General features: G+C 46.5%; 2 protein-coding genes across 3 annotated transcripts in view; both read right to left on the minus strand.

The window, feature by feature from the left end:
- Window positions 1-8,168, minus strand: part of atr (ATR serine/threonine kinase) — a 28,974-nt gene extending 20,806 nt beyond the window's left edge. The window contains exons 1-15 of the mRNA XM_046323480.1: window positions 7,940-8,168; window positions 7,544-7,635; window positions 7,306-7,458; window positions 6,322-7,208; window positions 5,660-5,802; window positions 5,363-5,560; window positions 4,835-4,995; window positions 4,592-4,747; window positions 4,216-4,414; window positions 3,149-3,402; window positions 2,773-3,070; window positions 2,444-2,615; window positions 2,194-2,349; window positions 231-521; window positions 4-93 (exon numbers count right to left, since the gene is read on the minus strand). Of these exons, the coding sequence (XP_046179436.1) occupies window positions 4-93; window positions 231-521; window positions 2,194-2,349; window positions 2,444-2,615; window positions 2,773-3,070; window positions 3,149-3,402; window positions 4,216-4,414; window positions 4,592-4,747; window positions 4,835-4,995; window positions 5,363-5,560; window positions 5,660-5,802; window positions 6,322-7,208; window positions 7,306-7,458; window positions 7,544-7,635; window positions 7,940-7,992 (3,303 nt within the window). The 5' untranslated portion in view covers window positions 7,993-8,168. The remainder of the gene's footprint in view (window positions 1-3; window positions 94-230; window positions 522-2,193; window positions 2,350-2,443; window positions 2,616-2,772; window positions 3,071-3,148; window positions 3,403-4,215; window positions 4,415-4,591; window positions 4,748-4,834; window positions 4,996-5,362; window positions 5,561-5,659; window positions 5,803-6,321; window positions 7,209-7,305; window positions 7,459-7,543; window positions 7,636-7,939) is intronic.
- Window positions 8,169-11,598: 3,430 nt separating this feature from the next.
- LOC124011413 (plastin-1-like) overlaps window positions 11,599-12,739 on the minus strand; it is a 25,700-nt gene continuing 24,559 nt past the window's right edge. For both annotated transcript variants that reach the window (XM_046324770.1, XM_046324769.1), the window contains exons 16-18: window positions 12,628-12,739; window positions 12,386-12,510; window positions 11,599-12,285 (exon numbers count right to left, since the gene is read on the minus strand). The exon at window positions 12,628-12,739 is cut by the window's right edge and continues 12 nt beyond it. In XM_046324770.1, coding sequence (XP_046180726.1) covers window positions 12,147-12,285; window positions 12,386-12,510; window positions 12,628-12,739 — 376 coding nt within the window. In that variant the 3' untranslated portion in view covers window positions 11,599-12,146. The remainder of the gene's footprint in view (window positions 12,286-12,385; window positions 12,511-12,627) is intronic.

Consider the following 12,739-nt stretch of genomic DNA (forward strand, 5'->3'; position numbering starts at 1 on the left):
TACCATGTGTTCCGGGGTGGTGATGTCACGGGGTCCCTGGTACGGGTCATCATTGGAGGCAAATGAGGCCAGGATGGCCAGACCATTAAACACCTACACACAAACACACGGTCAAACCATTAAACATCTACACAGACAACGCAATAAGCCACAAAAGGCCATGATGACATGAAGTGAACATATTCCAGCTAAAGGATGTTGGACACAAAGCGATGCCCCAGTGTGTGTACTTGTTGGTAGTGTTCTCCCAGGCGTAGCAGCAGCTCGTTGTGCAGGCCCTGGAAGTCCTGCCTCAGCAGAGAGCCCAGCTCTATCTCCGTCTCTCTCTGGAGGTAGTGGAAGGCTCTCTCCAGCTCCTCCTTGGTGCAGGAACACACCAGGTGACTGAAGATGTACTTGAAGTTGTTGATCAAGATCTCGCGCCGGTTCGCTTTCATCTCATTGGCCAGTGTCCTGATGAGGGCGGAGCCTGTGGCGCTGGCCTTCGCGGCCAGATAGGGTAGGAGCACCTGGAGAGTCCTCTGCAAAGACACACACACATACTGTATACACACATTTCAAATCGGTCCAAATTAAATCCTTGCTGATTCAATATCTAGTTCTAGATTATAATAAACAAACGGAAATTTGTTTGTGTTTTTCACAATTTCTGACATTTAATCCTAGTAAGAATTCCTAGTCTTAGGTCATTTAGGATCACCACTTCATTTTAATGTGAAATGTCAGAATAATAGTTGAGAGAATGATTTGTCAGCTTTTAATTCTTTCATCACATTCCCAGTGGGTCAGAAGTTTACATACACTCAATTAGTATTTGGTAGCATTGCCTTTATATTGTTTAACTTGGGTCAAACGTTTCAGGTAGCCTTCCACAAGCTTCCCACAATAAGTTGGGTGAATTTTGGCCCATTCCTCCTGACAGAGCTGGAGTAACTGAGTCAGGTTTGTAGGCCTCCCTGATCGCACACGCTTTTTCAGTTCTGCCCACACATTTTCTACAGGATTGAGGTCAGGATTTTGTGATGGCCACTCCAATACCGTGACTTTGTTGTAATTAAGCCATTTTGCCACAACTTTGGAAGTATGCTTGGGGTCATTGTCCATTTGGAAGACCCATTTGCGACCAAGCTTTAACTTCCTGACTGATGTCTTGAGATGTTGCTTCAATATATCCACAGAATTTTCCTGCTCATGATGCCATCTACTTTGTGAAGTGCACCAGTCCGTCCTGCAGCAAAGTACCCCCACAACATGATGCTGCCACCCCCGCGCTTCATGGTTGGGAAGGTGTTCTTTGGCTTGCAAGCATCCCCCTTTTTCCTCCAAACATAACGATGGTCATTATGGCCAAACAGTTCTATTTGTGTTTCATCAGACCAGAGGACATTTCTACAAAAAGCATGATATTTGTCCCCATGCGCAATTGCAAACAGTAGTCTGGCCTTTTTATGGCGGTTTTGGAGCTGTGGCTTCATCCTTGCTGAGCGGCCTTTCAGGTTATGTCGATATAGGACTCGTTTTACTGTGGATATAGAAACTATTGTACCTGTTCCCTCCAGCATCTTCACAAGGTCCTTTGCTGTTGTTCTGGGATTGATTTGCACTTTTCGCACCAAAGTACATTAATCTCTAAGAGACGGAACACATCTCCTTCCTGAGTGGTATGTTGGCTGCATGGTCCCATGGTGTATATATTTGCATTCCATTGATTATACAGATGAATGTGGTACATTCAGGCGTTTGGAAATTGTCTACAATTGTTTTCTGAGGTCTTGGCTGTTTTCTTTTGATTATCCCCATGTCAAGCAAAGAGAAACTGTGTTTGAAGGTAGGCCTTGAAATACATCCACAGATACACCTCCAATTGACTCAAATGATTTCAATTAGCCTATTAGAAGCTTCTAAAGCCATGACATAATTTTCTGGAATTCTCCAAGCTGTTTAAAGGCACAGTCAACTTAGTGTATGTAAACTTCTGACCCACTGGAATTGTGATACAGTGAATTATAAGTGAAATAATCTGTCTGTCAACAATTGTTGACATGCACTAAGTCGATGTCCTAACAGACATGCCAAAACTATAGTTTGTTAACAAGAAATTTGTGGAGTGGTTGAAACATTAGTCTTAATGATTCCAACCTAAGTGTGTGTAAACTTCCGACTTCAACTGTATATATGTGTGTGTGTACATACCGTGAGGAAGCGCTGCAGGTCAGGGAAGTCAAAGGCGTGGGCGACCTGAGACAGGATGTCCAGAGCTACTTCTCTCTGATTGGCTAGCTGGCTACCTTGCTCTGGCGTGTTCCGCAGGGAGCCGACGTGACGCGAGTGGAGGGACTCTACCAGGAACTAAACACACACACACACCAACACTGGTACAACCAGGTACAAGCAGACAGTTGTGATTATATACAAGTGTGTGTGTGTTGGCAGACAGGGTTACCTGGCAGACAGGGTTCTTGTACTGACTGAACAGCGTCTGTAGCTTGAGTCCTCTAGCTGTGGCCAGGGCAGTGATCTGTGTGTAGGCTGTGACAGAGACATGAGAGGACTTGGACAGGAGACAGTGCAGTAACCTCAGGAGAGAGAACGACACCAAGCTACCCTTAGCAGCCCTGGGGGAGAGCGAGAGAGAGAGGGAGGGAGAGACAGGGAGACAGAGAGAAAGAGGGGGGTGGGGGGGGAGAAAGCTTGTTAGAACTGTCACCAAGGTCTAATTCATCTCCATCACATCTTTTTCACCAAGACATTAAAAGTGTTTTCTGATGTTACCTGCCAATCTCTCCAGTGGTTAGTATTAGTGTGCTGCGTAGCTCGTCGTCTCTGTTGAGCTTAGCCTTACTGAACGCCTCCTTCACACGAGACACCAGCAGCTCCTTGACTGGATCCTGGTCCGGTTCGGAGGTGGGCTCCGCCAGCAGGAAGCGAACTGATTGGCTGAAGAGTGTTCTGACTGACGGGTCTGGGTCTTCTATTAGGCCAATCAGATCTCTCAGAATAGCCAGAGAGTCACTGTCTCCGCCTCCAAGGTTGACATGCTGGCAGAGGTGCGGCAGAGCATCTAGGAATGCTAAGACACACACACACACACACACGTAAGATCTCACACACTCATTTCGTCAACATTAAAACAAGAACACACACACACCTCTTTTGGCAACACTGCTGCTACTCGGTCGTAGCAGAGGTAAGACGGGCTTGATGACGGATGCTCCAATGGGAGTGCCCTTCCCAACATGCTCAGCTGCAAGGCCGAGGCGGGAGCAAAGGATCATGGGTAGTGGGAGGGGCTCCTTGTTATTGACATTTAATTTGGAGCTCCCCGATAGGACGCAGGTCAGCTGACCAGAAATACCAGCTAGTTCCGCCCTCACATGGTCTGAGCTGTCCTCCAGGACACTCCTACACAGACAGAAACACTGTTAGCATACCCCTGACACAGTGATGGAAACGCTGAAAGTATGTCAGTGTGCAAGGTGGTGTGTGTCAGGTTGTGGTGTGTGTACTTACATTAAGGTGGTGTGTGTTAGGTTGTGGTGTGTGTACTTACATTAAGGTGGTGTGTGTCAGGTTGTGGTGTGTGTACTTACATTAAGGTGGTGTGTGTCAAGTTGTGGTGTGTGTACTTACATTAAGGTGGTGTGTGTCAAGTTGTGGTGTGTGTACTTACATTAAGGTGGTATGTGTCAGGTTGTGGTGTGTGTACTTACATTAAGGTGGTGTGTGTCAGGTTGTGGTGTGTGTACTTACATTAAGGTGGTGTGTGTACTTACATTAAGGTGCTGTGTGTTAGGTTGTGGTGTGTGTACTTACATTAAGGTGCTGTGTGTTAGGTTGTGGTGTGTGTACTTACATTAAGGTGCTGTGTGTTAGGTTGTGGTGTGTACTTACATTAAGGTGCTGTGTGTTAGGTTGTGGTGTGTGTACTTACATTAAGGTGCTGTGTGTTAGGTTGTGGTGTGTGTACTTACATTAAGGTGCTGTGTGTTAGGTTGTGGTGTGTGTACTTACATTAAGGTGCTGTGTGTTAGGTTGTGGTGTGTGTACTTACATTAAGGTGCTGTGTGTTAGGTTGTGGTGTGTACTTACATTAAGGTGCTGTGTGTACTTACATTAGGTTAGGTTGTGTACTTACATTAAGGTGCTGTGTGTTAGGTTGTGGTGTGTGTACTTACATTAAGGTGCTGTGTGTTAGGTTGTGGTGTGTGTACTTACATTAAGGTGCTGTGTGTTAGGTTGTGGTGTGTGTGTCCCACATGGTGCAGTAGTAGAGGAAAGCTCCTGACAGCGCTGGCCCTGACCACCTCATGGGGACTCTCCAGGGCCTGGGAACACACAGACACACGCCACGACACACACACATCCTCACGCAGCAGAGACAGCAGCAACACACACTCCGCCTGGACCTGGGGGGCTGCAGAGACAGAGATGTTATATTCACACACACACACACACACACACACACACACACACACACACACACACACACACACACACACACACACACACACACACACACACACACACACACACACACACACACACACACACACACACACACACACACACACACACACACACACTAACTCACAGTAGCAGGGAGACATTCTCTTAGCCAAGTCGGAGAGGCTGGGGGGGAATCCTGCCATCTGATAGGCTGGGACAGACGATAGCTCACACACCCATGGCACTGACAGCAACGCGCACACACTATTCTGGAGACCACTGTCCTCAGCCGGGCTACTCACTACGCACAGACACGGAGGTAAGAACGACATTTTACATGACAACAATTTATATGTGTATGTGTGTGTGTGCGTGTGTGTTTTCTTACTGGTCAGGTAGATGATGGAGTCCAGTATTCTGACAGCCACCTGGATGGCAGACCGTATATGGGCATGGTCAGCGGTAGACTTAGCCCCACCCAGTAGTGATTGACAGGTTTCCAAAGCCCTGCCCAGAGTGGGGGCAGACAGCCACAGCAGAGAGGAGGAACTGGAGGAGAGAAAGAGAGATGGAAAGATCTGTGTGAGAGATAATGTGGGGTGTGTGATACCTGGTGTGTGTTGGTGTGTGTGTGTGTTACCTTCTGGGTGGTTGTGTGATACCTGGTGTGTTTTGGTGTGTGTGTGTTACCTTCTGGGTGGGTGTGTGATCCCTGGTGTGTTTTGGTGTGTGTGTGTGTGTGTGTTACCTTCTGGGTGGGTGTGTGATACCTGGTGTGTTTTGGTGTGTGTGTGTGTGTGTTACCTTCTGGGTGGGTGTGTGATACCTGGTGTGTTTTGGTTTGTGTGTGTGTTACCTTCTGGGTGGGTGTGTGATACCTGGTGTGTTTTGGTGTGTGTGTGTGTGTGTGATATACCTGGTGTGTGTGTAACAGAGGCCAGCCAGGTGCAGGATGAGAGCGAGTCCCTCCAGAGCTCTCAGGGTCATCTGAGGGTCAGCATCAGGCTCAGGGGTCGTCGGGTCAAGGTCACAGTTCACCAGAGAAGCCAGAAGGTCATCCAGCCTGCTGCTCACTGCCGCCCACACCTCACTACGCACACGCATGTCCACCTCCCTACACACACACACATAAATAAAGATAAAGATGGTAACACGTTGATATGGACAGTAGGATTTAGAGTGATCTAGAGAGTAGAGATCAGATGTGACTCACATTGGGGGGGTTTCGGGGGTCTTGCTGGCCAGAGGGGTGATGGGTAGACAGGGTCGCTTAGCAGCCGTTTCTCCATCCTCCCTCTCTTGCATCACCACGGCAACCTCAGCCTTCAGGGCAGTGTAAAGAAACCCATGCACACACTGACACACAAACACACACACACAAAGGACTGTAAGTTGATTTTACACAAATATTCAAACCAAATGCAATTGGTTGATAAATGAAGGCCAGTGTGTGTGAGAGAGATACAAGTGGAAAGGGGACTCTAGATGGATATAACCCGTTTCAGCATGGTCATTGCCATTGAGGGGTTCCACCATTTTAAAATAGTCAACTGGGTGGAGACTACAATGGGTTGGGAGCGATCAGTCAACGATCAGAGCATTGTCTTCTTTTTCAAATTGGGTTCGCTATGGTTTATAAAATATCACCGTCTAGTGGCCACAATAAATTAATGACACACAAGATTTGGTTCAGGACTCCAGCACTGCAGGTGGTGGTAAATCATCAACATTAGCTTAACACTTTCTTTAACACAAAAGAAGAAGAAAATTGACCACTTTAAAATAGAGATTGCTTCACTTGCGCTGGCCATGCTGAGAAAACACAAAGATGATACAAAGATGAGTCCTCTTTCTAACTCTATGGTGTGTGCGTACCTCAGACTGTTTCTCCATCCCGATGGAGTGTGTGAGGTTTCTGCAGACATCAGTGACTCTCTGTCTCCGTAGCGACGAGGCGCTCTCGTATCCCGATGGAACGGACAACAGGAAGTTAAAGACAAAGCTCAGAGATTGGCTGACCTCTAATTGCAGAACTAAGCCCGTCCCTGCCAGAACACACACACGTTCCAACAGCTGGGCCAGGTGGGTACGCTCAAAACGTGTGTGTGTGTGAGCAGGTGTGTGCGCAGATCCAAACACACACTGGGTCAGCTTCAGCAGCTCTCCCCCATATGTCTCTGGCTCAGGTGTGTGTGTGTCCAGCAGCATCAGGTATGCTGTAAAAAACTCCTGACTCCGCCTCTCCGGGAACCCACCAATCTCTGCCAACCGCCTCAGCATCACCATAGCAACCTTCCTTAACCGAGCACTCCCATAGGCCAAGACCAAACATCCCGCCTCCCAAGCAACCCCCATCTCCCTGCGGCTGGCCAATCCCCTGAGGGCATCGGTCAGAATGTTCACTGTCACTGCAACCAGGGTTTCCAAGGCGGCAGGCGAGGGGAGGAGGAGTGGTGAGGGGGTGAGATAAGGGGTGAGAGAGACAGAGAAAGACTGCAGGGTTACCGGCCACAAGGTGTGTGTGTTTGTAGAGTGTGTATGTGTTCCTGGGGTGTGTGAGTGTGTGTGTGTGTAGAGCAGATTGCTGAGGTCCTGGGCCAATCCAAGCATCTCTTTGGCGATGACGTTGAAGGTGATTGGTGCTCGCGGTCTGAGTGCGTGCAGTAGGGAGCAGAGCACGGCCGAGACACGCCCATGGATGACGTCACAGCTTGGAGATGCGGCGACCCGCAGCAACCTGCCGACAACCCACCTACTGAACTCTAGCGAGAGAGACAGAGCGGGAGAATAAGGGAGAGGGAGTAAGGAGGAGAGGACAGTTTAAACCACAAGTGTGTGTGTGTGTGTGTGCGTTCTTACCGGTGCTGCTCTGCTGTGTGTCTGTGAAGTGGGCCAGCTGACAGGCAGGGTTGACAAACATCAGAGAGGAAGACTTTATAATATGCTGAACAAAGTCCAACAGCATCACACACGCTGGCTCTGAACTGGACCTCTTAGACAGCTCCAACGCAACTGAAACAGACACACACACAGACACACACACAGTCAATACACTGGGCGAGGAGAAACAGCGACAGAGCGAGAAACAGCGACTCACCGACATCTACGTCTGTCAGTATTCGGTCAATGAACTGACAGAGAATCTGACGAGGCTTCTGAACGACCTTGTTGTATTCCTCTGCCGTGGCACTGGAAGTGTAGAAAATCGTCAAACCTTCAATGTGTCTGATATGCATGAATGATTCTACTGCATTGACAAGTTGTTACAGCAATGTAGTTAGCTAGCTACAGTAGTGAGTGTACTATTAACAAGCTACCGAGCTAGTTAGCATTATTGATGTTTATCAAGTCACACTGTTCAATTATTTTATTAAACAGAAATATGCCGAGCAGTTAGAAAACTTTACTAAGTTAGCCAGCATTAGCTAGCATGTTAGCTACCTACAGTAGCTAAACAATAACAATGTCCAGCGCAAAAACAGCGGAGTCTCACCTCGCTAGCTCCTGCAGTGCAGGTATCATAGCGGACATCTCCAAGCCTTCCATCTTTAGACCAGGGACTGTGAACAGTCCACAAGACGCTCTGTTTAAAAACAGCTGGCTAAATTGTACACTGCTATGAGAGAAACGACAACATTTCGGCCCTCATGTCTTCCTCAAAGGAGCCGTTTGAAAACTTTCGCTCCAAAGTGACGTTTGGCTATGGCAACCGTAGAGGTCCAGTCTTGATTCGGACAAGTTACAAACGCAAACTGCTCTCCCTTGAGGAAACTGCAGCAGGGAGGATGGAAAACTCACAGATTTACAGAATTTAGAACTCAGTAATTTAATAGGATCTATGTGGGAAAAATCCTAAAATATGTGCATGTTACTGTTATTGTCCAGCATTACCTATTGAACATGATGATCACATTGGCCTTTTTCTACTCTGCAATATAACTGTGTATGTCTGTCTACTTCTGCAGGTGGGTCTGAGATTGAGAATCTGGACTACTAGCCTGAGTTTGTAGGTGTCTTGTGATTATACAGTACCAGTCAAAAGTTTGGACACACCTACTCATTCAAGGGTTTTTCTTTCTTTTGACTATTTTCTGCATTGTACAATAGTACTGAAGACATCAAAACTATGAAATAACACATATGGAATCATGTAGTAACCAAAAAAGTGTCAAACAAATGTAAATATATTTTATATTTGAGATTCTTCAAAGTAGCCACCCATACAAAATGGCACCGACAGAGATGGTCACCTCACTATTATTTCTTACATTGTTAGCCCACATTGTTAGCCCAGAAAATCTCAAGTGTTATTACCTACAGCCGGGAAGAACTATTGGATATAAATGCGACGTCAACTTACCAACATTACGACCAAGAATACGACTTTCCCGAAGCGGATCCTTTGTTCGGACCTCCACACTGGACATGGGATCTAATCCCAGAGGCTGATCCAAAACAACGCTGGAGAGGCAGACAGAGTGGCCTACTGGTCAGACATAGAAAGCTAATCTGAGAACAAGGTTCCTAAATTCTATCAGCATATCGAATGCACGACACGAGCTGGTAGCTTTCTGGACCATTGCTACGAAGTTCCGCGATGCATACAAAGCCCTCCCCCACCCTCCCTTCGGCAAATCTGACCATGACTCCATTTTGTTGCTCCCAGCCTATAGACAGAAACTAAAACAGGAAACGCCTGTCTGACAATCGGATTCCACACTTCAGGATTGCTTCGATCACGTGGACTAGGATATGTTCCGGGTAGCCTCAGACAATAACATTAACGTATACTCTGACTTGGTGAGCAGTTTATTAGCAAGTGCATAGGTGATATTGTACCCACTGTGACTATTACAACCTTCCCTAACTAGAAACAGTGGATTGATGCCAGCATTCACGCAAAACTGAAAGTGCGAACCACCACTTTTAATCATGGGAAGGCAACTGGAAACATGACCTAATACAAACAGTGTAGCTATTCCCTCCGCAAGACAATCAAACAAGCAAAGCGTCAGTATAAAGACAAAGTAGAGTAACAATTCAATGGCTCAAACACGAAACGAATGTTGCAGGATCTACAGTCAATCACGGATTACAAAAAGAAAACCAGCCCCGTCACGGACATCGACGTCTTGATCCCAGACAAATTAAACAACTTCTTTGCTCGCTTTGAGGACAATACAATGCCACTGACACAGCCCGCTACCAAAGCCTGTGGGCTCTCCTTCTCCCTGGCCAAAGTGAGTAAAACATTTAAACGTGTTAACCCAGGGTCATTCTGTAGCTCAGTTGGTAGAGCATGGCGCTTGTAACGCCAGGGTACTGGGTTCGATCCCCGGGACCACCCATACGTAGAATTTATGCACACATGACTGTAAGTTGCTTTGGATAAAAGCGTCTGCTAAATGGCATATATTATTATTATATATATTAACCCTTGCAAGGCTGACGGCCCAGACAGCATCCCTAGCCGCGTCCTCAGTGTACCTGATACTCTACCTGATACCCTAGTACCACTCCAATTTGCTTACCACCCCAATAGGTCCACAGACGACACAATCGCCATCACAAGGCACACTGCCATCTGGACAAGAGGAATACCTATATAAGAATGCTGTTCATTGACTACAGCTCGGCATTTAACACCATAGTACCCTTCAAACTCATCATTAAGCTGGAGACCCCGGGTCTCGACCCTGCCCTGTGCAACTGGGTCCTGGACTTTCTGATGGTCCACCCCCAGGTGGTGAGGGTAGGAAACAACCTCTCCACCCCACTGATCCTCAACACTGGGGCCCTACAAGGGTGCGTTCTCAGCCCTCTCCTGTACTTCCTGTTCACCCTTGGCTGCGTGGCCATGCACGCCTCCAACTCAATCATCAAGTTTGCAAGCACACTTAACCAGCATGGCTACCACAGCAGTCTATAGCAATACACCATCCCATCTGGTTTGTGCTTAGTGGGACTATGTTTTTCAAATGGAAAATGGCCTCCAGGCTGTGTAAGGGCTATTTGACTAAGAAGGATAGTGATTGAGTAGCTGTATCAGATGACCTGGCCTCCACAATCTCCCAACCTCAACCCAATTGAGATGGTAAGGAATGAGTTGGGCCGCAGAGTGAAGGAAAAGCAGCCAACAAATGCTCAGCATATGTGGGATCTCCTTCAAGACGGTTTGAAAAGCATTCCAGGTGAAGCTGTTTGAGAGAATGCCAAGATTGTGCAAAGCAGTCATCAAGGCAAAGGGTGGCTACTTTGAAGAATCTCAAATATAAAATTTGTTTAACACCTTTTTGGTTACTACATGATTGCATATGTGTTATTTCATAGTTTTGATGTCTTCATTATTCTACAATGTAGAAAATAGTACAAATAAAGAAAAACCATTGAATGAGTAGGTGTGTCCAAACTTTTTGACTGGTTCTTTATATTCTAAGAGTTTGTAGGTCTCTTGTGTATAAATTCTAAGAGCTTGTAGGTCTTGGTGGTTTATTTCCATTATCAGGCTGAGCATCAGTGTTTGGCTCCAAAATGTTGCCGTTTGTGTTTCTCCCTTCTGAGGCTCAGCCCAAAACATCTGTCACGCCCTGACCTTTGAGATCCCGTTTTATCTCTCTATTTGGTGAGGTCAGGGTGTGATGTGGGGTGGGAATTCTGTGTTTTGTATTTCTTTGGTTTTGGCCGAGTGTGGTTCCCAATCAGAGGCAGCTGTCTATCGTTTTCTCTGATTGGGAATTATACTTATGTAGCCTGTTTTCCTACCTATGTTGTGGGATCTTGTTTTTTTTTGTTAGATCTGTGAAGCCGGCAGAACGTGACGGTCGTTATTCCTTTTGTTGTTTTTGATTGGTGTTCTGAGTATTAAAGATCATGAACACTCACCACGCTGGTCCTTGGTCTACTTCTTCAGACGATCGTCACAAGAGCTGTATCTGTGGTACAGTAATTATCACTGCCAGTTGAAATGTGGGAGTGAGGCGAGAGGGGAAGATGTAACTGGGAATTAAATGAACTAAATCACATCCCAGCGTTGTTAGTGAGATGGAAGTTGGGACCATGCATCAAATCACACAAGGCCAACTGACCTAGTTCTATCACACAGTTCTCCTTTGTTGTCCTCTGTTCCTGGTAAACATTTCTCTCAGTCCCGGGTGAAGGGTGTCATAAACACGTGTTTATTAAATGGGTTTTATTATACGTGTTTATGATTAAGTATTCAAAAATGCACCACCCCTCCCACACACAATTTGCATGAACAAAATGTCAGGCTGCCAGGATATTATCTTCAGTCGATTGAGTTTACTAAGTCAAGAGAATTACACAACATTTACAGGTCTGTAGTGTGTCTGTACTGTTAGTTCTGTAAGGTGTGTTTGTGATTGAAACCAAAGGGTTCATGTCCCCTCCACTATATAGATTTATAATTCTATTCTGTTGTTTCTTTTCCGCAGAATGAATTAATACATTCATAATTTAGATATTAAAATGATCCATCAGTGCCTCCTTGAGCACACTAGGCACATAACCGCTCGGTTTCTATCAGTATGAAATAAATGTTTAATGAACAATCATCTCTGATTATATACACTGATCTAATCACAGACGAGATGTGCAGGAGACAGGAAGAGGGTAAAGGGTAAGGAGCCAAGTGGGACAGGCTGTTAGTGTCTGTTAGTGTGTCTGTGTGTGTGTGTGTGTGTTCAGCCATCAGCTTTCTTCATGCCCCTCCCCATCAGGCATGCGAACACAGTCAGAACCATCTTGGGTTTCACCTCAACCAGGTCATCAGGCAGAGCGTAGACACGGGCTCCAATCTTCCTGGATACCGTGATAGCATACCTACAGGAAGACAAAAGGGAAGGGAAGTCAGCTCAGGGGTCAGAGGATAGAGGTCAGTTAGAAGTAAGAGGTTAGAGGTTGAGGGTCAGGGGTTATTTACTTGGCGTTGTTGAGCTTGTCTGCATCGCTGAGCTCCCCTCTCTTCACCAGCTCCTCTTTGATAGATTTGGGGGCGATGGTGTCTAACAAGTCTATCACTGGGAGACTAGTACTGATCAGCTTATCCTGCAGGACACACACACACACACAGATGCAAATTAGAACTGTTCACGCACACACACACATTAAAGCTGTTCACATGCACACAATGTGCACTGCACACTCACACACGTACACACCCACCTTGAAGCTGCTGATCTGTGAGTCCTTGCCTCCCTCTTTGAGCTGAGTGTTGACCCAGTTGATTATGATCTGGTCTCCAATCTTCTCCCCATCTCCTAGATCAGACAACACC

Source organism: Oncorhynchus gorbuscha, linkage group LG23, assembly GCF_021184085.1.
Source record: "Oncorhynchus gorbuscha isolate QuinsamMale2020 ecotype Even-year linkage group LG23, OgorEven_v1.0, whole genome shotgun sequence".
Lineage (NCBI taxonomy): Eukaryota > Metazoa > Chordata > Actinopteri > Salmoniformes > Salmonidae > Oncorhynchus > Oncorhynchus gorbuscha.